Genomic DNA, 23,616 nt, shown 5'->3' with positions numbered 1-23,616 from the left:
TGTGACACAATTCTCTTCACTACCACCTAGTGGGAAACTCCTTCATAACCCAGCTCCAGAGCTGCTCCTGATGTCCACCCTCACCCTCAGCGTGATGGTAGAAATAGGGAGTAAGTGGAGAGAGAAAATGACAGATGACTGGGAAGGAGGACACAGTCCTGTTTCCACATACAGAATGTGGTAGAGGAATGTGTAGAGAAAGTTTGTCATTTAAATCCATTTGCCCGATGGATTTACCACATCACAAATCCAAGCCCTGCATCCAGCCCAGCCCACTGATGAAAAAAACCAGCTTCCTTCTTGGTAAAATCACATTTTCCAGTTATACTCACGTATTTACACCAAAGACTGCTACATTAGAATCTAAATGGGCATATACTGGAAACATTAAAACCATGTATTCAAGCAAGTCCTTCCCCACTGAGATACTCAGGGTTTGCACAAATAGCTGAAATCCAACCCTGTGAAAACAAGGTATAAATAACAATTATCTCAGATTTTTCACACTCCTGTGTGCCTTTTGGGACTAAGCTCCCAATGCACAGATAATAATCGGTTTTGGGACTCATGTAGCTTTTTTCCCCCCCAGTAACAGAAATAAGGGTGAAAATTATCATAATAGCTCTCACATTTCAAGGACAGGATTATGTTAATGTCTTTCAGGCCAGTAAAGCATTTATCAGTCACAGCAGGAAGAACAGTAAAATGGTAAAGAATTATTAAAAGAACCATTTCTCCATGTTTCATTTGCCAATGGCAATTTTACCACTCTATTCAGGGAATTATATGAGCTCCCTCTAGTAGCACTTTTATCATAAATATATTTAGACTTCTTGTTTCCTTCTCTGTGTGCTCCTTGAAGCTGCATTACACTGGCTTTGTACCAGCAAATTACTGTGTTTTTCATCATGTACACTTCATAATAGATATAATTCAGTACATTAAAACATCAGAGGTAAAAATGGTGTTGATACAGGACTGAGGGTTTGGGAGTCTATTCTGCCTTCCATGAGGTTCACAGGACTCTGCTGTCCCTCACTGTGAGTTTGCCCTAGTGCAATAAGCAGAATACAGATCAGTACACGTAAAATAAGAATAATGTTCCTATTGTGTACCCATTCATATTTTCATGCAGTGTTTTCAGTGTTAAGTAATTCACTCACTTTATTAGATACAGGGGAGAAGAAGAGATTACTTTGGAACAGTTAATACAAAAGCAAATACTGTAAACATGAGAAAAACAAGCAGGTATCTCTTGGTGTCTTCAACTTTAAGTTTCCCCTGTTACAAGGACCAAGATAATATTAATCAGAGTGACCTGAGAATCAAGTCATGACCTAGGAAGTGGTTACAATTAAGGAAATCAACATAGAGTAAGCACTGATAATAGATAAAAACGGGTATAGGAAACACAAGTCCCCTTATTTCAAATATTCATCCTCAAGGCATAATCCCTGAGTACAATTCAGTTTCAGGAGAACATTGATTATGGCACTCTGCAACTGAGCTCCTCCTCCAACAGAACTATAATCTAGTTTCCACCCTTGACCTCTGCCATTCTCTCATCAACTCAAAACTGCACTTGTAATAATCTGAGAAATATGATATTGCAATCTTTAGTGCCAGGCTATAAAACAGGGATGCTGGCGAATTCAGAACAGGAATCCCTTTCAGTCTGACCCCTAGCTATTTCTGCCATTTAAGAAACACTGAAAAGCTCACTGGTTTTCCTGCATTGAGGATCTGAAACAGTGGGGCAGAGCCATTCACTGGCACAGCCTGGCAGGTTCCAATGAATGGAAAAATGAAAGTGGGTAAGTTTATTTGGTTTTTTGCTAATTGTCCTACAGTTTAAAATGGACAATCCCAATAGACCAAGAGAAAAAGCCTTTCAGGATAAAGTGATACAGAATATTTACCACCTCTTCAGTATTTGAAATGTTTCCTTGTTCAGCTAAGCGTTGTCCACATGGCATCCAGTTGTAGCATTCAGGGAGGTCCCATCATACAAACAGATGTGCATTTCTGGTTTTATAGACTTCAAAGTTCACTGGTCTCAAAAAAAAGCTTCTAGAGCTTAAGTTACTCAAGACAAGCAGAAGCAGCAGCATCAGGACTTCTGGGTGCATAAGGAATCCTTGAAACCACATAATATAGACCTAATTTCTTGCTATGCTGTCTTCTCTTTACAGCTTCTATTGACAAATATTGCTGTTCTTTATTTAAAATTAATGATCTGTGTTCCCCATCACCCCTCAGACATTCAATAGGTTTTATACACCAACACAATATGGCCAATCTTAAGAACAGTGGTAATATTTTCCACCTTGGTTTATGTAAAAGAGATCACCATGCCACAGAGAGGCAGAAATAAGTAACACAGAATGACAGCATCTCCTCTGTCACATATTGCAAGAGCTCCACAATCTGCTGTGTCTGTTTGCAAAATCCTTGAATTACAAGGACATATCATGCAGAAACTGTATGTCATGGTTGGATACTGTAATTACAATTTAAAATTACTGTTATCAGCTGGTAATGTTGTCATGTCTACCTGAGGGGCGGGAATGAAGGAAAACTGTAATAACAAATAAAATACATGGAAATTGCATCAACACACTGACAGTACAATGCCAAATACGCTCAGCATTCTTTAAATACTCTTGTGATGGGTGCAAAACCAGCACAACTCTTTATTAAGAGTATGACCCAAAAAAAAAAAATCCTTAGAAGCTGAAGTTGTCTTTACATTAATGTTCACAGGAACATTTCTTCAATAAATGGTTTCACATGGACTCGGAATTCTCATTCGCTTTAGCCACACAAAGTCGTCAGTATCCATTAGAACTTTGTTAACGCCCTGCAGGGAGGGGACGTGGTGCTCTGGGCACAGACCAGATCTGAAATAAAAGGCAAGAGTTAACACAATCCCGCCCGGGGCCGGGAGGGAGGAGGGTCCCTCTGCAGGAACTCTGTCCTGCAGCTGCTGACTCAGGAGCCTGGAGAGCTCCCGGCCAGTGCTGCCCACGATGGAAAACAAGAGCCAAGGTCCTCTGCAGCGCTGTCTTGGGACACTGCCCAGTCTGGGGACAGCCCTGCCAGGCTCTGTTTAGCTCAGGCTCCATGGGGCTGTACAGACACAGGCAGTTGTCCCGGCAAGCTCCCATTGAGACCACAGCTTTACATCCTCCAAGGGATCACTCGCATGAGACACTCGTGCATCGAGCCCACATGTGCACATCAAGTTACTCCCTAATTTAGCCACTCAAAGTAGATAGATTCATTCATATAATTTCAGACAGAAAAGAGAATTTAGTCAAAAAGATTCCTGGAGAATTGTTTTAAGCAATTCCAGCCAAGCCAGGGATCGTGTTTTAGGAAATCACCCAACAGGTGGGAGCAGAACCTCAGAGCAGGGCTGGTATCAAGAAGGGATGGAGGCAGATGATAAAGGGGAACCACAAGCTTGCCCAGAGCACTCATCAGAAGCAGTCAGGCAGCTGATGATAGAACAGGAGTTTGAGCATGACCCAGCACCCAGGGATATCCTTTATCAAATACATTAATTACAAGCTCAGAGGGGCAAGTCCTGCAGTCCCCCAGATTGTGTGGGAACACTGCTTCTGCTCATAGTTGAGCAATAAACACAGCAAGGTGTCGTTTTTGAACATCAAGATACCCAGCAGCCAAAGCCAGAAATGAAAATGTCACTCAAGTCTTGATGGTCTGCCACAGAAATCAGCTGGAGCTTCAGAACACCATGTGAGGTTTGGGAATGTTCACATAAAGCCAGTGGTCACTTCCCCCTCTTCTGAGGGTTGCACAAAGACCAGTGCAGCCCGTGTGGCTCTCTCTCAGCCCAAAGCCTCTGGCAGGGCCTGACACTGGCTGTACTTCACCACTGCCAGAGCTCTGAGCAGGTTCTGTGATATTCCAACAGCAGCACCTTGTCCTGAACCATGGGCAGCCAAGCACAGCTCCTCCTTTTGGGTACTCCACCTCCTTCCTTCTCCAAAACGAATGGGGCCACAAGTAAGCCGTGCTTCTCCATCCCCATCTTCCTAGTTTTCTTTCCATACTCACTTTTCCATGATGCGAATTTTTTATCCCTTCATTTTCTTCTCCTTCTGTCTCCTGCTGCCCTCCCTTTCCCCCTCCCCCTGCTTTCTCTCCCTCTGCACTTTGTGAACTGCTGCAGCAGTGCTGAAGTCCAAAGTTCAGTAACTTGCTAAAGCACACAGATAAATATGAACCTTGGAGAATTTACATTTGCTCCAATGTAAACAGATAGCCAAGGGTCCCTTTATCAGCACTGGCTGAGGACAGTCGTGGGGGGTCTGAAGTGGCTCAATTTTGTATTTTGTTTTTTTTGGGGGGTGTAAAGGCGGGAGGCTGCGCTGTGCCCACTCTCCTGACAGTCGGGCGCGTTACCTCAGGAACATGGTGTAGGGAAGCTGGAAGCAGGATAACCCGAAATTCAAACCCAGGAGACACCAGGCTGAAGACCATGGTCTCGAAGCTGACTCATCTCCAAGTGGAGCTGCTGGAAGCGCTGCTGGAGTCGGGGCTGACCAAGGAGACCTTGATCAAGGCACTGAGCGAAGCGGAACCCTACGGGCTCCAGAGTGAAAGCCAGCGCGCTATCAATGCCCTCCAGAGTGAGAAAGGGGAGCCCTGTCCCGACATCCCCAACCTCCCCAACGGAATGGGGGAGTCCCGGGTATCAGAAGATGAAACCTCAGATGACGGAGAGGAATTTACCCCTCCAATAATGAAGGAGCTGGAAAACTTGAGCCCTGAGGAGGCTGCTCACCAGAAGGCTGTGGTGGAAAGACTATTACAGTAAGGATATATTTACTGCTCCTCTTTGCTGCTTTTTCCCTCTAAATCTCTTTTCCTTTCCCCTTCTCCTCAGTGTCCCTAGTATTCACAATTGATCTAGCTGCACAGAGAAAATCTTCACCCAAGCCAGGACTAGCAGCCCCCAAACACCCCCAAATGCTTTATAAATGCTCAGATTTTCCTTTTATCTCGCTTAAAATGCATTAAGGAAGCTATGGAACCTGATTACATATTTGACATGCTTATAGCATCAGGCTTCAGAATAGTCCAAGGCCTGTATAGCTCTCATATCTTTTACTGAATTTTAGGGGTTTGGATTTAAATTTTTAATACAATTCACAATTTCAGTCATCAGGAAGGAAAAAAAAAAAAAAAAACCTGGTCAATCTGAGCTGGTGCTATATTTGTATGAATGACACAGTGAAGTTGTAATGTTTCCCTGCTGTATTTAAGGAGAATTATATTGTTAATTTTACTGGGGTTTGCTATAGATTATTGGCCAAAGCCAAATCAAGAGACCCTGTCCTTGTTGCTCTTTTGAGTGTGAAGTGCCCTGACTTTGGTGGGGATTTTTCCTGTAAAAAGCACACACCAAATACATGCAGAGGTTAAACCTGGACAGAACATTCTGCTTCTACCACCCACTGCCCATCACAGTTACAAAGTACATACGCAGCAACAGTTACAGAGTTTGCTGCCACATAAAATTTGCCTTTGCATACAAGCATTTTTGAGATCAAAAGACAGGGAAAGCTCCCTGAATCAATAAGCCTCACAATAAACTCAGAGAAGCATTCACTCAGTTTTCCATTTGGGATTCTTACTGGGATACAATCCCCATGGGAGACCCAAGTTTGTCCGAGCAAGGATCAGGCCCATCCTACCATCCATCACAACAGATTCCTGACTGCTTTAGGGCTATTTTGAAATGACAAGCTGATAGAAGACAGAGGTGCAGCAACATCCTGCACCTAAAATCTTCACTAAAAATCCAGCTGGGGAATTTCTCAGGCTTTCTGATCACTCTCTTTCACTTGCCAAGGAAACAACTGAAAATATAACAGCAGAAGCAAACATCAAATCCCACCACAAAAGGCCGGAGCTAAGAAAAGAGCATGACAAGAGTTAGAATTCCCTGTAAATACTTAAAAGAAAGCTCCCTGGCAGACTGGGAGTTGAGGATTCTGCAGAACCCAAGAGAGGAAAATTCATTGGTCAGCTCTTACCTGGGTGGGAAAATATTCCCAGTAATTCTGTCTTCTTCCTGGCCCAGTATGTCTCTCATCTTCTGTACTTCCAGCTCTTCCACATCTATAAGTTTTCTCTACTTCCTTTACATCTTTCAGATTCTTTTTACCTATTTCCCTTCTCTCCTCACTATTGTTTCTGCTGCTATTCCTCCCATTTTGTTGTGTCCTTGGCTGATTCTCTCTCTGCCTCCCACTCTTTTTCTTCCCCTCATCCTTGTCTCCTTCTCATCCTCCTGAGTCTGCGTACAGGTCTTGGGGCAGTTTGAGCCCAGTGGCACCGGGCGGGCCCTGGCTAGTTACTAATTATCCAATGGCTTTATTATTTCTCTTTTGTCTTATAAATTTATAGATGAAAATACCTTGATAAGCTTTTTGATCATTAACTTTTGATGGTTTATCAAGTATTTCTCCAGAAAGGAAGCCATGGAAGTTGAGGAAGACCTCCATGGTTTTGTCCCTTTTCTCTAATGAGTGGGTGAAGCAGACTGAAGTGACATCTGCTGTGATCTAAGAACAGACACACAGATGGAGGCAATTCCTTCTGGTCACCCTCACTTCAGCAACATTTCTGGCTTCTGATCCTCCCTGCCTTTCTAGGATCTTGCTGCCAGTCTTCCCTGTGCTTACCAGTCTCACCACAAGTCTTACCTCTCTTCCAAAGCTGTGATATTAACACTTTTTGATGTACAGTCAGACAGTGTGCTGAGCAGCATTTCCATTTCACAAATGGAAACTGAGGTACAGACAAATTCTAGGACCTACCTAAACCCCTGAGACAGCACAGAGGAGACTGGGCAAGGACAGGCATCTCCTAAGCCTCACACTGCCTCTTAATTACACAGGCTTTACTCTGAAACATCAGAGATCTCTGCCATCAATCTCCCCCACCACAGGATAGAGCAATTCACTTCTGCTGTTGACAATAGGATGAAGACACCAGTAGCCTCAGTGTCAGAAAAAAATTACAAGTACACTTATGGAGGTCTATAACAGATTTAAATTAATCAAGTTAAAATGAAAAGAGTAGGAAGCCTACATTGACATATTTTACATTTCTCATAAAATCAACAGAATGTCTAAAAATCTGTTCAAAGCACCTGAACCAGTATCAGGGGTTGATAATACCCAAGAAGTTCTTATCTACTAATAAACTTTTTTGGTTTTAAGACCACACCTTTCCATTAATAGATTTAAAGTAATGTCCTTAAAATAGTACTATAAGTATTGTAAAGCAGGGCAGAATAGTCTATGGTAGAAATTACTTCCAGCAATAGACAAAAGAAAGGCAGGCAAGAATCTCCATGCCCAGGGATTCCCAGCAAAAGGTCAATACTTGCAAAACTATTTCACCATCTACACATGGGTTTCAAACGCAGAAATCAGATGGAGGCAATTCTCCCTTTAGACAGAAGCCTCTTTGGGCATTATTAACAATTCCTGGTCTGCAGACCAAATTTTAACAGACAGATTGACTTGTGGGCAGCTATTGCTGATACAGGAAAGTCTGTGGTAATTGCTTTATAAAATAGAATCAGGAAAACTGTCCATTATTAGGCTTTCCAGGAGCTGGGAAGAGAAAAAATTGTCAGCACCAAGAGACCAACTATGTCTTCACAGGACCACTGAAGCTGAAACTGGTTTGAAAAACTGGTCAAAGCTGAGTAGAACAAACAAGATACACTCACAGGACTGGGTGCACCCATGGGTGTTGATTAGATTTTGTCCCTACAGAGAAAACATGCTAAAAGCAGTTCAGATAAAGGTTTCTCTAGCAGGGAATTAACATAATTTCATTTTGTCCTTTCATATGTCTCATTGATCTCCTGTAGATTTACAGTTTGAATAAAAACATTCTTTCCATATCAATCCACACACAAAACAAATTGCATCTATGATAAGAAATAAATGACTCAGTAGGGAGGTAGAGCTGTGAGGAGAAACTCCCAGACATTCCCAGAATATAAAGCAAGAAGGAGGCTACCTTGGGGGAAGGGATCATTCTACTGCAGGTAAAGCAAATGAAGAGAGGCATAGTGATAATCCACCTGTAGGGCAAGGGCTGAAATTCCATTAGGAAAGAGAGAAATTGAGATAAGCAACAGATTTCCCCTGGAAGCAGGGATAAAAGCATGTTTTCCAGAAGGAAAAATGAAAACACAGAAAGGTCCAGTCTTTCCCCTGCTTAGAATGGCTCTAGTTGGGGAATCTGGAGATGAAGATGCCACACCCCTTTCATTTCCACATATAAACCAAGATGAGGCAAACCAGGCCAAGTTCAACAGAAAGGAACGCTGCCAGGATGGATGGTCTTACCTTCCCTCTGCCCAGCCTGGCTCCAGGCTGGGCACTGAGTTGTGGAGCAGCTCCAGAGGAAAGGGCTGGGGATGGTCCTGAGCACTTCCCAGCTCTGAACCTCTGCTTGAGCAGGGTCTGGTCCAAAGCAGCAATTCAGAACCCACCTCAGGGAAATGAAGGCTTCTCCCACCTGAGAATCAGAACAGGAAAGAAGGGGAGAGAGACAGAATGAGGAAGAGGAGAAGAAAGAAAAGAACAAAGGAAAAATAAAAAGTCAGGAAGAGTGAAGGAGGGAGAAGGTCCCCTGAACGTTACATCTCCAGCTCTCTGGAATGGGTTTTCTTTAATGCTAACAACTTGATATTTACTTTCCATTTAAATTTGAGATGTTGCTATAAATTATCAACCAGCCTCTTGTTCCCTTTGAGTTTATAACTAACTACCTGGGTTACTTATTGTTCAGGTAACAAAAGGGAGGTGAAAACGCCCTTAAAAAGTGACCTCAGAACTAAGAAAATGGGAAGCTGACATGGAGAGAGGACCCTGGCCCCCGTGCTGGGGATGAGCCATGGAGAAGGGCTATGCTCACATGGCAATAACCAACTGAGAGCAGGAGAACAAGACTTCAGAAGACAGAAGTAAAAGCTACCTGTGTAAGACAGATTACACCCTGGAGAACAAGACCCTGGGGAGACAGTTTGCTATCTGAGGAGAAAGGGAAACTAAAAGGCAGAAAATTGGAGATGATAGGGAAGGAGAGCTTGGGCAAAGCAGACCTATTTGTGCAGTTCTGACTCACTGTAACAATTGAGATTTGGCTGTAACAACAAGCAGGAGAACTCAGTTTAGAGTGAAATCCTCCCTCTGACAGTCAATGCTATTCTTACAGACAGTGAAAAAGAAGAGGTCTCAACTTCTGATGTCTTAGGCTGTGATGGAGGCTCTGCAGGTGGAATTGTGTATTTGAGCAAGGGTTCAGCTGGCCAGACTGTCATCACTTGGACTGTGGTGTACCCTTGGGCCTGAAGTACTTGCTGCATTGGTTTTGCAGACTGGCCTTTGACAACCAACAGAGTAGCCAGGATTTCATACAGCTGTCCTAGGAAATCACACTACTAAGATCCCCTGCACTATTTTGCATCACAAAGCTCCCTGCTGTGTCAAAAAAAGACAAAACCCACAAGTCTTTAACCACTGTGAGAAGAGACTCACAGAACTTACTGTTTATTCCTGCCACAAAATGAGGATCTCAACAGAGGAGACAAAACTGACTTGACTGGGGTGCAGAAAGGAACTAGCATATACAGAGGCTTCCATCAGTGACAACACAGTCTTTCCTCTTCCTATCTGAGCCAGAATGCAAACCAAAGAGGTCAGCTTCCCAGTCAGAGGCTTTTCTCCTCTACAGAGGGACTTGGACAATGAACACGGGGTGCAGGTGCTAGCCAGACTATCACAAGTACAAAGGCAGGAGACTGGTTTAGGCAGCAGAAAGGAAGAAGCAAACAAACAAAATGAACCACAAGTAAAGAAAAGCTTTCTTAAATTCAGCTCATTTTGACATTTTTGAAAGTCAAAGACAGTTAGGGGAAGATGCTAAAAATCAGAAGCCTCTATGGCAAGTGCTCCAATGTAAAAACGTTCTATTTTAAGCAGGTTTTCAAAAAGCTGTAACTGACACCATTTGTGTCACACTTTAACTGCTGTGGAGCTTGCTCCTTGGACTACACAGGCCCTGGGAGAGGGGCTGCAGGGGAACAGAGATAAGGGTGTTTGTACTGAGAGAACAGGTGTGGACTTTGTCCTCCTTATCACTGTGCAGCCTCCAGCAACCTCCTGAGTCAACAAAGCCATGAACAGCACAGTTGTCGCCTGTTGCTCAGACATGTGTGCTCTTGAGACAGTTTCTGCACCGTCCCAGGCACCTTTTTTCTCCCCACTGCTCCTTTGATGCTGGTGTTGAATATGACACCAGTGTCTTCCTACAGCACTGCAAACCATTTCCTCCAGACACTTCACACAGAAGGCACAGAAGGATGCTCTTGTTCAAAGTGAGCCAGGAGCTGCTCTGCAGAGGTGCTCTGGCACTGCTTGGATTTAGACTGATGGGTTTCACATCTTTATTTCTACTGTGACTTTCAGCTAGGGTGAAATCAGTACACATAAAGTCACAGTCATGTTTTCTCTATTTTCCTCAAGAACCTTAATGGATATTCTAACTGGATATCAAAAAGCCCAGAGGATCACATTAATTATAAAATCCCAAACTGTTCCTCAGATTTTGTGAGCAGGTCTTAAATAGTTCTATTCCCTCAGCTGTTACCCAAAGGAGGGCAGCAGTAGGAGGAATTAGTGGTTTGCCTGTGGTTCTACATTGCATTTAGAAGCTTTGAGTGGATCTAGGTGTGAACCAATGTGTTTGAGTAACACGTAGCAGATGTGTAAGAACATAATTCTGGATGATTTGTCATATACATATGCATACAGAGTTGCCATGTCACAGCATAATGACAGCCTGTTTTCATTTGCTGAATCATTGCAAGGCAACCCAACCTGGACCAGAATCAGCGAATGAGTCAAGTTCAGTCTAGTATCACAATCAATCTGTCTTGAAAAATTCAGTACATCTGCCGCATCTGCTTTAATAAGAGGGGGATAGAGAAGAAAAGTAATACAGGGAAAATACAGGGAAGAGAGAGGTTGCCTCTGTGTATTGGGAAATTCCCCTGGTAAGCAAAGTCTCCTCCTAAGGGAAGACCTAAGCATGTACAGACAGCAGTTCAAAGGAAGCCAGTGCTACATTTTTTGCACTTTATCTCCAATATGATGCAGTTTTACCCTGCACACAGAGTCAGAACTGAGCAAGGCACACTGGGGAACAGCTTTCTCCCCTGCAGGCAATGAGCACTCTGGCCTCACCAAACGTGATGGTGATGACTGACAAGTGCCACTCAGGAGCTACTACTGCACTTCCTTGAAATCCAGGTCTGCTGAGAGCAGGTGTTTGATCTCTCTCCCCTGAGAAAGGTTTTCTGTTCCTTCCAGAGAGGATCCCTGGCGAGTAGCAAAGATGGTGAAGTCTTACCTCCAGCAGCACAACATCCCTCAGCGTGAGGTGGTGGACACCACTGGTCTGAACCAATCCCACCTCTCACAACACCTCAACAAGGGCACTCCCATGAAGACCCAAAAACGGGCAGCCCTGTACACCTGGTATGTCCGAAAGCAGCGAGAGGTGGCCCAGCGTAAGTATGGCAACAACTGCTCTCCTGACTCAATTTCATAAAGGATTCTGCTTGTCCTTACTCCTTATTGTTTTCAAGGAAAAAACTCCCTTGCCCCTTTGTGCTTGCAGAATTCACACACGCCGGCCAGGGTATCCTGACAGATGAGCCCATGGGAGATGACCTGCCCACCAAGAAGGGAAGAAGAAACCGCTTTAAGTGGGGTCCTGCCTCACAACAGATCCTATTCCAAGCCTATGAGAGGCAGAAAAACCCCAGCAAAGAAGAGAGGGAGGCACTGGTGGAAGAGTGCAACAGGTAAGGGTGGGTGTGTGTCTTTGAGGAAGAGGGGCACAGCAGAGTCCCTCTGTGTTCTTGGTGTTCGCTGGTGCCACTGTGAGGCAGGCCAAAGGTGCAGCACTGGGTGGCACCACTGACACCAGCCACCTTTGAATTAAATGGCACAGCTGATCATTGTTTGTCCACAGAGCACAAGGAATGCCTCAGGACCCTTCCACACAGTGTGCCAGACCACAGCCACTTTGGGCCTGTGCATTTACTTTGTGTCTCGGAATAAGCCCAGCTCAGCAAGGCTCTTCTTGTGCTTTTCCCAACAGGGCAGAGTGTATTCAGAGAGGTGTTTCCCCCTCTCAGGCCCAGGGACTGGGCTCAAACCTGGTGACAGAGGTCAGAGTTTACAACTGGTTTGCCAATCGCAGGAAGGAGGAGGCTTTCCGGCACAAGCTGGCCATGGACACTTTCAGCGGACCACAGCCCACCTCTGCCCCTCCTCTAACTCCCCACAGCTCCTCCTCCCTTCAGCCACCACCTGCTCTCTCACCCAGCAAAGTTCATGGTAAGAAACAACCAGAGGGAGATCTGAAAGAGAACTGAACCTCCCCAAACTCAGTCACCCAAACTGTCTCAAAGTCCAGCCCTTTAGGAAGCGAATCTACAGGTAGAAAAAGCAGATTTGTACAAGGGAAGAGCAAAGGTGACAAAGAGACCATGTTTCTGGGTGAGGAGTGGCTAGAATGTCAAGGGAGATAAAATTCAGTAACAAAACCCACAGCCAAAGCTTCTCACTTACTGTGAGGCCTCCCAGGTAGCAGGCATCAACCCCAAACCCTCAGCTCCAGGAGTCATCACTGCCTATCAGAAATCAGTTCTGTGCCCTTTCAGTTATGTGTGCCCCTTACTCCTTTCAATGCCAACCCCATCAGACTCTGTGACAGAGGTTTTAGGCATGAGGAAAAGTCATTCTCCATCCAACAAGAGCACAGCTTTTTCAGCTTCACAGGCCAGAGCTGGGGGTTGCTCTCACTCTGGGAAGAGATGATCTCTCTACAGGCACATTCAGAGGAGTGGCTTCCTGCTCCCTGCAGCACTCACAGCCAGTCAGTGTGTGAGGAAGCAGTAACACCAAATTTCAGGGGAAAGTCGGGGCAGGGTGTGAGTGCCTTTTCTTCTGGTTCCCCTACTGACCATTAACTACCTGCCCAAATATCTGGTGGCAAGTGCCTGCAAAGGAAACTGAATTTAGTGCCTGCCTAAGTTTCTCAGTTTCTCACTTGTGACAACCAGTTTCCCTCCTGTTGTGATGCAGGAGTGAGGTACAACCAGCAGCCAGCCAGTGAGGCAGAGTCCTCCAGCAGCAACCACCACGGGAACAGCTCCATGGTGACCACCCAAACCATCCTGCATCAGGTTTCTCCCCCCGGACTAGAGCCCAGCCAGAACCTGCTGAGCACAGACACTAAGCTGGTAAGTGATGGATACTCCTGTTCTACTGACTTGGAGATGTTAGGCCATCTGCCTGTGGTCATAATATGAACTAATCATGGGTATTTTTTTCTAGAATGTTCTTAAATCCACCTTATGTTTCACAGTTATATGTAAGATATTGTTACATAACCTGTTATGTAACAACATGTTATATTAGAGTCACTCTGCACTGACCATGTAAGACCAATAGTCCTGAGATATATGTGCCCTCTAGACTGTGGTGAGGGCTGGAATTAGAGCATGAAAGCAAGAAGGCATTTCCTTATGAGCAATTAAAACAGTCTGCTCTGGAAACACAGCACTCAAGGTACGACAAGATTTTTTTCTTCCCAGGAAACCCTATTCTCTCCTTCTTTCCACAGAGAGATTCTCATCTCTAACTCTTATTTGGACTCTACCCATCCTGAGAGTAGATCAGACCAGTGGGATTACCAAAACACAAACTCATACTTACATCTAGCTTATCTGTGAAAATGAAGCCAAAAAGCCTGTACAGCAGACATGTACTGGATAACTAGATTGCCTCCTCAAAGCCAATTTCCTCCTGAGATCTGACCAGACCTTTTCCCACATCATTTACAAAGAAGCATCAGAACTACATGACTGATCATTTTCAGTCTACACATGTTCCCTTGTTTTCAGAGAAACAGCAGAAGTTTGCATTAGCAAAGGCTGGCTGGAGGCAAAGTCAAGGTTGCTAAAAATAAGTATGATTTAAATCTCATCAGTCACTCACTTTGCTGGCTTTCTGGTCTCTTGGTGAAGAAAATAAGTCTTTCACGAGGTCCTGAAAATCTTCTATGTCAGTATTCTAAAACTGATATCAAGGTGGTTTGTCCCACTGTTTAACCTCTTGGTGCTTATTCTTACTAAAGACTCCTTACAGCTTTTCATCTGAGGGGAGAGAAAAGAAGGATAATATAAGGCATTTAACTTTATCAGCCAAACCACTAGAATGCTTTTTTGCTCTTCCACAATACTATGACTACAGGTCCCAAAAGGAAAGAGGAACTCCTGGAATCTGTGTGCTGAACTCTGCTAGTAGAATTACGATGTGAACTTACCTGAGCCTCTTAATTTCTCTGAGCTTCACCTTCTGCCTTCAGCTATGAAACAGAAGATGATCTTTCCCTATAGAGAATGCAGTGGGCTTAATTTCATTCTTACAATTTTTTAAATGTGAAAGCACTAAACCAGCAGGGATTTACTCTTAGTATGTCAACAGCTGACCTGTGCTAGTTAATTGACGAGCAGACAAGGATATGTGAAGCCTTTCCAGTTAGCAAGGGGGAAGAGCAGGAAGAAAGGTGTTTATCACAGCTTTGGGACCTGTCGGCTGCAGGTGGCACATTCAGGGCTCTCCTTTCCCGCAGGTATCAGCTCCTGGAGGAACCCTCCCTCCTGTCAGCACCCTGACTGCCCTGCACAGCCTGGAGCAAAGCCCACACACGCTGAGCCAGCAGACACAGAACCTGATCATGGCCTCCCTGCCGGGGGTGATGGCGATCGGGGCGGGCGAGACCCCGTCCCTGGCACCCGCCTTCACCAACACGGGCGCCTCCACCCTGGTCATCGGTGAGTAGGGGCTGCAGGACTCTGCTCCTGCACCCACAGCAACACCTGCCTTCCTTGTTACAATTACCTGCCCCGTTTTCAAAGCCTTACCACTAACTTGGCAGTGATACAAACCAGAGGAAATGGTCACCAAAGATCAGCAGCACTGCTGGCAAGTACCACTGGGATTAAGGATAGATGTTCCTCATTCATGGGAGAATTAAGTTACACACAAAACCCACGTTTTAAGAGTAAGGGACTTTTACAATCTATTCCTATGCCAATGTTTTGGTTTGCAGCTCTTCGTATTTCTAAATATAAATATAATACTTCCTTAAAATTATGAAAATTAAAGAATGTTCATAGTGCTTGAAAGACAAAACATCGTGTTCCACTTCCTGCAAAGAGCAGCATTTGCCTTTGGAATTCACAGCAGTAATTACTATTTTTTAATATTTTTCACTTTGACAGCTTTTCTGGACTTTTACGAGATTTCTTTTTATTCCAAGACTAGTCTACTGCCAAAGTGCATCTCATTAGAGGAAAGGAAAATAAAGTGTATACCCTTTTCTTACACTTTCTTCCCAGGAAGAAAGAGGCCTTGTTTTGTTCCATGGTGACAGCTGTGAACTAATTTGCATTTCTTCCCAAGACTATGATATGGATTTGAATTCTGTGCAAACAAAAAAAAAAACAAAACCAAAACTGGAGTGCTGGAGAGACCTGCTGATTTACCGGGTCTGGACAGTTGTAGGAAATGGCAGTAATGTGTGAAAGCTTCTACCCCTCTCACTGATTCAAATTCCTTAATTTGGCAGCCCTAGCAAAAATAGTTGAAACTCCATTTCACGTGGCTGGACAGCTACAGCCTAGTTATCTCTGTTGCCAACAATGTCATAAAATAAAAAGAGTAAATTAACTGGGCACTGAGGTGATGCTCTGAATTTATTTTTGAGCAAGACCTCCCTGGTGATCACTAAATTGGAAAAGAAACTATACTGGTACACAAAAATGTAGAGAGGAACAAACACTGGAAACCAGAGGTGGGTTTATGCAGGTTTTTGGACATTTCCACTTCACTCTCACATAGAGTTCATGCTATTCTCAATCACAGACAATCAAGGGAACACCTGAAAAGCAGGATCTGAAATCACCCTGCAGTGACAGGCTGCCCCAATGGCTGTTTCAGATGCTCCTACTGCTGAGCAGCCACACTTCTCCCACAGTGTGGGACACCACTGGCATCAGTCCTTGTTTTCCAGGCCTGGCCTCAACCCAGCCCCAGAGTGTTCCTGTAATAAACAGCATGGGGAGCAGCCTCACTACCCTGCAGCCCGTTCAGTTCTCCCAGCAGCTGCACCCATCCTACCAGCAGCCCCTCATGCAGCAAGTGCAGAGCCACATCAACCAGAGCCCCTTCATGGCTACCATGGCTCAGATACAGAACCCTCACGGTAAGAATGTGAACTCATTTGTTTAAGTAAACAAAAATAAAGACACTGTTCCTTGAGTGCATTTGTTGGGTCCTTGGGCTTACAGCACTCTTTTCCTCCTCTGTTCTTGTTGCTCTAATTATGAAATTATTTTTCTATTGCATTTATCTCCCTGCCCCTCCACTCCCAGCATTTTGGATATAGACATCAGGTCCCATTGCATGAGGAGAAGAACTCAGCCAAAGCTCCAGCATCCACATGATGTTGTTTTCTTTTATGTACAGCTCTTTATGGCCCCAAATCTGAAGTGACTCAATACACACACACAGGCCTCTTACCACAAACCATGGTGATAACAGACACAGCCAATCTCAGCGCCCTGACCAACCTGACACCAACTAAACAGGTAACAGCTTTTCTTTAGCCTTTGTTCCCCCTCCTGAGAGCTGCACCAGTCTGCAGGCAGCTCCTTGCAAGTCAAAGAGCTTTGGGTGTGTCCATGCCATCCCAGTAGAAGCATTTTTTCTTATCTCCTGGCCCTGCTGGTACCAGCAGCACTGGAGGCACAAGTGCAAGATCTTCACTACATCATCCAGGAGGATTTCACCTCCCCAGAAACTGCCCTGCTCAATGCTTCTCTCACAGCTGTTAGAAGGGATGTAGAAGGCAGGCACTATTAACTCTCTTTTCTCCAGGCATTCACACCTGACTCAGAGACTCACACAGAGTCTGGGATGCACACACCAGTGTCACAGGCACCAACAATCCATCTACAGAACCAGGACACAACAATCCAGCACCTTCAGCCAGGCCCACGCCTCACCTCGAGCCCTGCTGGTAAGCAGCAGCCACTGTTGTGGCTCTTAAGCCTTGTACTGCCTAGTTTTTCTAGCCAACACTGTAAAATCCAGTTAGAAAATGGTAACTGGGGCTCTCAATTCCCGAAATTGGCTCTGCCAGTGTCCTGAGGGGTTTGAAAAGTCAATACAAGGAAAAGATTCAGAGCAGAGTGCATGTAAGGCCAGACTGTGGAAACTGGGCCTTTTAGAAAGGCAAATATCTTGAAAAATATAAACAAAAATCAGCCTCAATGAGTACCAGTCCTGTGGGCAGTTTTCAGGTCTGAGAAGCCCAAGACTCCCTCATGAAGACTCCAATTGGGTCTTCCCAGTTCTAAGAGGAGAACTAGGACATCATCTAGAATTCTTAGAACTGAACTCTCTGGAGCTTGCTGTCCTCAATGTTTTCAGGCTAGCCTGGACAGAAGCCAGGTATTTAGCAGCACACAAAACACACAGACAAAAGCAGTTATGTCCCTAAGTCAGGAGAGCACAGCCATGCTGGAAATGGGGGTGTACATGCAATAAGGGGCTGATGAGAACCTGCAATTGACTTCTGCCTGTACCTTTGGCAGTGTCCTCCAGCAGCCTAGTGCTGTACCAAAGCTCTGACTCCACCAACAGCCACAGCCAGCTGCTGTCATCCACTCACAACGTCATTGAGACCTTCATCTCCACACAGATGGCATCTTCCACCCAGTAACCACCACAAGTAGCTCCTGAGTGACTGCCACAACCAACCTGCCAGGTGCAACTCCAGCCGTGCTTGCCATCACAGCCTCACACAAACCCCTACTCAGCTGCCTCCAGGAGAGAAAAAGTCTCAGGCTCAAGACAGAAAACATGGAAAGATGATGCTGGCACTGCTGAAATCCACTGCCACCCCCTCCCATCCCCCCCCCCCCAAAAAAAAAACAAACCACAGCAAACCCAAACCCTACCAGCCAGCTCAGAATGGCTAGACATCCTTTTGTGGCTGCCCAAGAAGGAATCCCAACAGTGCCAGGATGTGGATGGGACTTTATTTCAGCTCAGCTTTCATCAAGCTGGGTCTGTATAAACCTGCCAGCACCAGACTAAATCATGTGGGAAAGAGCAAGGCTGAGCTGCCAAAGAAGGGACACCACCTTTAAACACTCTCCTCCTTTGCTGCAAGGAAGCACCAACAGGAACTATAAGAAATAACAGCACCTTGGCAGTTCCTGACTTTGCAATGAGAATAACCAAGAAACAGATTTGGGAATTGCTTAGCACAAATCTGTCAGTATGGGATCACTGACAAGCTACAAATCCTTAATTAACTACCAAAATACCAAACATTCTTGGTTAAAAATGACCTGCTCTAAAATCATGCTATCCTAGTGGAAATGGCTTGGTTGTTTTTGATATAGCTCTGCTTTGTTTTAAATGCAGAAATTAAAGTTTAACAGCTGCAAGGAGATTCCAGTTCTCTGCATAAACCCTGTGGATTCTCATCTCATCTGACTTGCTGAATGATTTGCAGGATGGCATTCCCCACTGGTCCCTGATGCTGCCCAGCACCTGAGAGGTTCCCATGCTCCACACAGAGTAGAGGCTCCTCCAGTTTTCTCTATAAACATTCAGCTTGGATTCATTTTACAGACCATGGCTCATCTCAGCTTCCATTTAGGCTTGATTTGTAGTTCTTGGTATACAAATAACTACCCGGGGTCTAAGAGTCGTGCTTGCACTAAGTGAAGAGTTTTAGTCCCAAGGATCTACTTATGTAATTCCTCTTCTAATTATTCCTCTATTTACTCTCAACATCCACATCACTGATACATCATTAGCCAGACATTAATACAGCCCCAACTAACAAGTTTTTGTCTGTGACTGAAACTGAGCTACTCTTTCAACTGTGAAATGCATGAAAAACCTTGAGACTGGAAGGGAGAATTGAAAACTGCCCAACAGTGAACTCTTCAGTTATGATATCTGGGAATACCAAAATTGCAGATATCCGTGAAAAGTTTCATAAGAGTTTTCTCTAGATACCATCAACAATTTCAGTAACAAGATTCTCTGAGGAATTTTATCCTAGAATTGTTTCCTAATTTCCCATGTACACCAGTTGCAAATATATCTAATTTCCAGTTAGCATAAAAATAAACTCAAAACAAAACTAAATGTTTAGGCCACCATGAATTTGAAACCCCAGGTTTAAAATTCAGTACACTGAAGTTTTAACTGCACATAAGACGAGTAATTTCTGCTGGCCCATTCTGTTAAGATTATAAGCCAAGTTTCTACTTAGTTTCTCTATTTTTGGATGCCATCTGTGTTTTCTTAACTAAAAACCAGCAAGAATCTTACAACTATTTCCCATGCTCAAAGGGGTACACTTCACTCTTTTGGTTTCTCTAATCTGGCTTTCTGAACTTCTGAATTGGGCCAATAAGTTGGCTTTCCTGAAACCCAAGAATCTTAAAAATATAAGTATGTATCAATAACAGTTAATCTCCTGAAACACTGGGAAATGAAGAATAAATAGACAAAGACAAAGTGAAAATGACCAAACTTCACAGTATTTCATGGAGACAAATGTCATTAACCAGCCCAAACAAGGACTGAAAGGTGGTTTTTAAATTATGTTGAAGTCCTTCCTGTAGCAATTTCATAGCATTGATCACCCATCAACTAAAAAGCCATCCTGAGCCACCTCTATCTTTTCTGGGGACAATCTGAATACAGCAATGGTTTAAAGCCACTGTTGTACAAAACCTTCAAAATTAAGTAGGTCCAAGAGTGTAGTAAAATTTAATAACAACAGATGCCATAAAAAAAAAACCTATACATGAAAAGAATTTTGAATAGAGACAACTGGAACAGTAGGATGCATTTACACCAACCCTGAAATCAGCTCACCACACACTGTTTATGTGCAGGGGTCCTGGAGAGGTGCAGATTGCAGAGGGATTAGTAACACAGCAGGTTTCAAAATCAGATTGTTCTGATGATCACAGGGAAAAAATAAGGGGCCCTGATTTCTGACAGGATGCTTTTGATAAATGAGTCTCCCACAGGCTAGAGCTATTCTTAGCAGTCTACAAGGAGGCAAAAAAGTAGCTGATCACCTGTTGCCATGTAAACCAAATTCAATTCATCATACACTTTCTCCAGAAGGGTTTCATGATGTGAAGGAACAGACCAGGAGGAATGCAGCTATGATCACATCCCTCTGCCATGTAAGTCTGGCACAGTATTTAATCCTTTTAGATGGGGCCTGCACAAGCAGCAGCACAGCCAACTGCTGTGTGAGAACAATGTTCCCTTCCTCAGGGATGCCAGTAGCACAGGAAGTCACTTAATTAGTCTCTCAGGCCACTGAGCTTTTAGAACAGATGCTTTGCCAATTAATTTTCCCTCATCTGCAGCAACTCTTGTTGTTAGGTTTTCTTTCAGTTTCCTTCACCCATCACAACCACCTGCTGTTTGCAGAGCAAAATCATTCTTTTTTCTTCTTCTTTTTCTTCTTCGCAGCTCCTGGCAGCACAGAGTTCTCTCTGTGATGGCTGTTCTGTCTCTCCTGCTGGCCATTTGCAGACACCAACCGAGGCAAATCTTTGCAGATCTGGTCACACTCTGCTGGGTCTATTATTTTCTCTTGAATATTATTGTCTGTCCTCATTTTCTTCTTCTTCTTCTTCTTCTTTTTCTGGTTGGGTTCTACATAACTCTCACTCTGATCCTGGCTGGAGCCCTGGGACCATACAGGGAAAGCACTTTGCTTCAGAATATCTGCAGCTGACACGGCAGCCTCCTGGCACCTTTGCCACTCTTGCTCACTGTCTGTGTCACTGGAAAGGCAACAAGAGGGAAGGAAGTTGTATTGTATTTTTTCCTTGAATTCACCCAAAACTTGAACAGCAGAATAATCTGAGATGAGAACACACAATAAACACCGGTGGCTCTGGGACTCCCACACCTACAGTTTGCATTTAACCAGTCTGAAGGCCAATGTGCTCTTTACACACTCTAGGAGGAGAAATAAAATCTCCCACAAACACTTCTCATTCCCCAACACTAAAAAAGAAACAAAATTCTGGTCTAGTCAAATACAGGAGTCAAAAATGCACACTTCTCAAGCTCTTCAGCTTCCTATTCCCTTGTGGGAGTCTCAGCTGCCTCTGAAATGTGGGATGCAGCAGTACCTGAGGAGCAAAGCAGCTGCCAGCACCTCACCTGGAGCTAACTGGCCTCCTCCTCCTCGCTGCAGGGCAAGGCTCTGGTTTCCCACAGTCTCCAGGGACAGAGGAAGAAAAGAGGCGAAAACCTGAAGTATGGAAAGAGGGGTTTTAGGCAGAGGTGGAATCAATCAACTGCTCTTTCCCTGGAAGCCTCAGTGCTGTTTCTGTGTTTCCACAGTGCTTGACAGCAATTATTTGGGACTGTGTGGGAGGACCTGGGGCACAGAGGTCAGAACTGAAAAGGAGCAGCTCTCATAGACACCACCAGAAGTTCTTTCAGAGCAAATGTTTGAGTCACTGGGATGCACTGTCCTGGTGATGAACAGGATCCACCCCACCTGTCAGCAGCCAAGTCACAAAACAGCCACAAAGGCTGAGACTGGAACTCACCATCATCTTCAGAGTCAGACTGTGCCAACCAAGTCTGTGATGGTCCTGATGAATCCTTCAAGACAGTGATGACACTAAACAGAAAATCCCAGTCAGATCTCAGACAGGTTTGTGCAAACTGAGCTACAGGTGGGTATTTCTGGGAAACAAGATTAGAGGGAGATGTTGCACAGATCCTTTTTTGTTAGTGAGGCTGCCTCAGCTCCCTGTTTCCAGAGCAGACCAGGCCTTCTCTCCTCAGCAATGAGGAAGAGAAGAACAGTTTAATAACAGTGTTTCTGAAGCCAGCTCTGAACAGCAGGAATTCCAGCTCTTCAGGGCCATCCTTGCCCAATAGACAGTGGCAGCCCAGTACCATTCTGCCAGCACAGCCCTGATTCAGGGACTGGTGGAGGATGTGAGAACAAATCAAAGGTTCTCCTGCCAGCCTTTACAGGATGGAAGTCTCTTTTCTCCCCACAAGATGTTCACCACAGAGGCAAATGAAGACACCCAGTGCTACACAGAGAGTTCTGACTAGATGGGCACAACACATCAGCAAGGTTAGGTCACAGAATACTGGAAGTTTGTACTTAATACAGGCATGAAGGAGACAAGATGTTGACTTTCCCGTGTTTAGCACACAAACACATCAGTGTAACTGACCCACAGAACACAGGTTTCAAGCCTTGCACACCAGTACCTGTCTAGCATGGTTCCCAGTTTCTTTGCAACGTGTGCTCTGAACTCTGGAGTTGTCTGGAGCTCATTGTCACCCTCCTCACGGCCGATTGCCTCACGCCCGTTTGAAATAAGAACAAGGATTATCTCTTTCGAGGCCAATAATATCTGTCCCTCTCACCCAAAACCTTAAAAACATATTATCCTGTACATATTTATGCATCATTTCAGATTATGGTTGGATTAATTCCCCAAACAGAAACTTCCCTTTTCAGTACAAAGTATCATAAGGTACAAAGTCAGAAGCAGCAAAAATATTGCACATTAATTTTTTCTTCATGGAAACATTACGTCTGAAACCAGAAGCAAAAATACCTCAAGCTTGGCTGATCTTTAGGCTGCAACCGATCCTTTCTAAAGCCCCCTGAAAGGAAAGCAGCAAAGCACACTTAGAGACTTGCCAGAACCTCCTTAACCCCGGCCAGGCACATGTCAGAGCATAAAAACAATGCCTGAAAGACAGCCCTGGGCCGCCTTCGGGGGAGAACAGTTATGAGGGGAAAGGGGAACTCCCCTCAGGCCAGGACTGCCGGGAGGGGGCTCTGGGCCGGGCTGGAGGCCGGACACGGCTCGGGAGGGTCGGGCAGAGCCCCCTCGCTTCTGAGCCCGGCAGCGCGGCACAGAGGAATCCCCACGGGTCAGGAGGAGTTGCGGAAAGGGCCGGACCGGAGCGGCGGGGCGGGGAAGAAAGGGGAGGGCACACCGCAGCGCGGGGAGCAGAGCCCAGTTTGTCCACAGCCTCTCACCGCCGCACGGCTCCGCCCGCGCCGCCGCCAGCGCGGTGCAGTCCCAGGCAGCCTCCCGGAACCGCGCGGCCGCTTCGCCGCCGCTCTCCGAGTCCGAGTCCGAGCCCGAGCCGGTATCGCTGTCCGGGCCCGAGACGCCCCTGGGCGCCGCCATCTTGCAAGCGCGGGGCATGCTGGGCGCTGTGGTGCGGCCGCAGCGCATGCCGGGAGCTGTAGTCCGCCCGCATAGCATGCCGGAAGCTGTAGTCCAACACCGTCCCTCATACCCGAATTTCATAAACTCATCCTTGTTTTAATCAGCTTTTGGAGGATTCGGTTAATGTCTGTGGG

At 45.1% G+C, this 23,616-nt stretch overlaps 3 protein-coding genes across 6 annotated transcripts in view; 1 reads left to right on the top strand and 2 right to left on the bottom strand.

Annotated features, from left to right (window-relative positions):
- Positions 1-8,377, bottom strand: part of SPPL3 (signal peptide peptidase like 3) — a 67,249-nt gene extending 58,872 nt beyond the window's left edge. Inside the window, exon 1 of the mRNA XM_072936218.1 lies at positions 6,069-8,377. Within this exon, the coding sequence (XP_072792319.1) occupies positions 6,069-6,127 (59 nt within the window). The 5' untranslated portion in view covers positions 6,128-8,377. The remainder of the gene's footprint in view (positions 1-6,068) is intronic.
- On the bottom strand, positions 1,138-23,578 carry C15H12orf43 (chromosome 15 C12orf43 homolog). Of its 4 annotated transcripts, XR_012058418.1 has the most exons (9): positions 23,287-23,578; positions 22,857-22,904; positions 22,503-22,602; positions 21,821-21,894; positions 21,426-21,516; positions 20,318-21,040; positions 14,133-14,290; positions 8,406-8,577; positions 1,138-2,900 (listed from the first exon to the last, which is right to left on the bottom strand). XR_012058418.1 is itself a non-coding variant. In XM_072936221.1 (6 exons), the coding sequence occupies exons 1-6, from the start codon at positions 23,561-23,563 to the stop codon at positions 20,689-20,691; spliced, it is 942 nt and encodes a 313-aa protein (XP_072792322.1). In that variant the 5' UTR covers positions 23,564-23,578; the 3' UTR covers positions 19,982-20,688. The 4 variants fall into 4 exon arrangements, 1 of the variants encoding a protein (XP_072792322.1); XR_012058417.1 differs by lacking the exon at positions 14,133-14,290 and having other exon boundaries at positions 20,109-21,040; XR_012058419.1 differs by lacking the exon at positions 14,133-14,290.
- Positions 2,898-18,658, top strand: HNF1A (HNF1 homeobox A). Its single transcript, XM_004176569.6, has 10 exons — positions 2,898-4,842; positions 11,433-11,632; positions 11,743-11,929; positions 12,229-12,467; positions 13,218-13,375; positions 14,770-14,971; positions 16,213-16,404; positions 16,668-16,789; positions 17,079-17,220; positions 17,798-18,658. Exons 1-10 carry the CDS (start codon positions 4,508-4,510, stop codon positions 17,923-17,925), a joined length of 1,905 nt encoding a protein of 634 aa, XP_004176617.4. The 5' UTR covers positions 2,898-4,507; the 3' UTR covers positions 17,926-18,658.
- Positions 23,579-23,616: the final 38 nt, after the last annotated feature.

This window comes from Taeniopygia guttata, chromosome 15 (assembly GCF_048771995.1).
Source record: "Taeniopygia guttata chromosome 15, bTaeGut7.mat, whole genome shotgun sequence".
Lineage (NCBI taxonomy): Eukaryota > Metazoa > Chordata > Aves > Passeriformes > Estrildidae > Taeniopygia > Taeniopygia guttata.
This window is presented reverse-complemented; position numbering and strand designations above follow the sequence as displayed.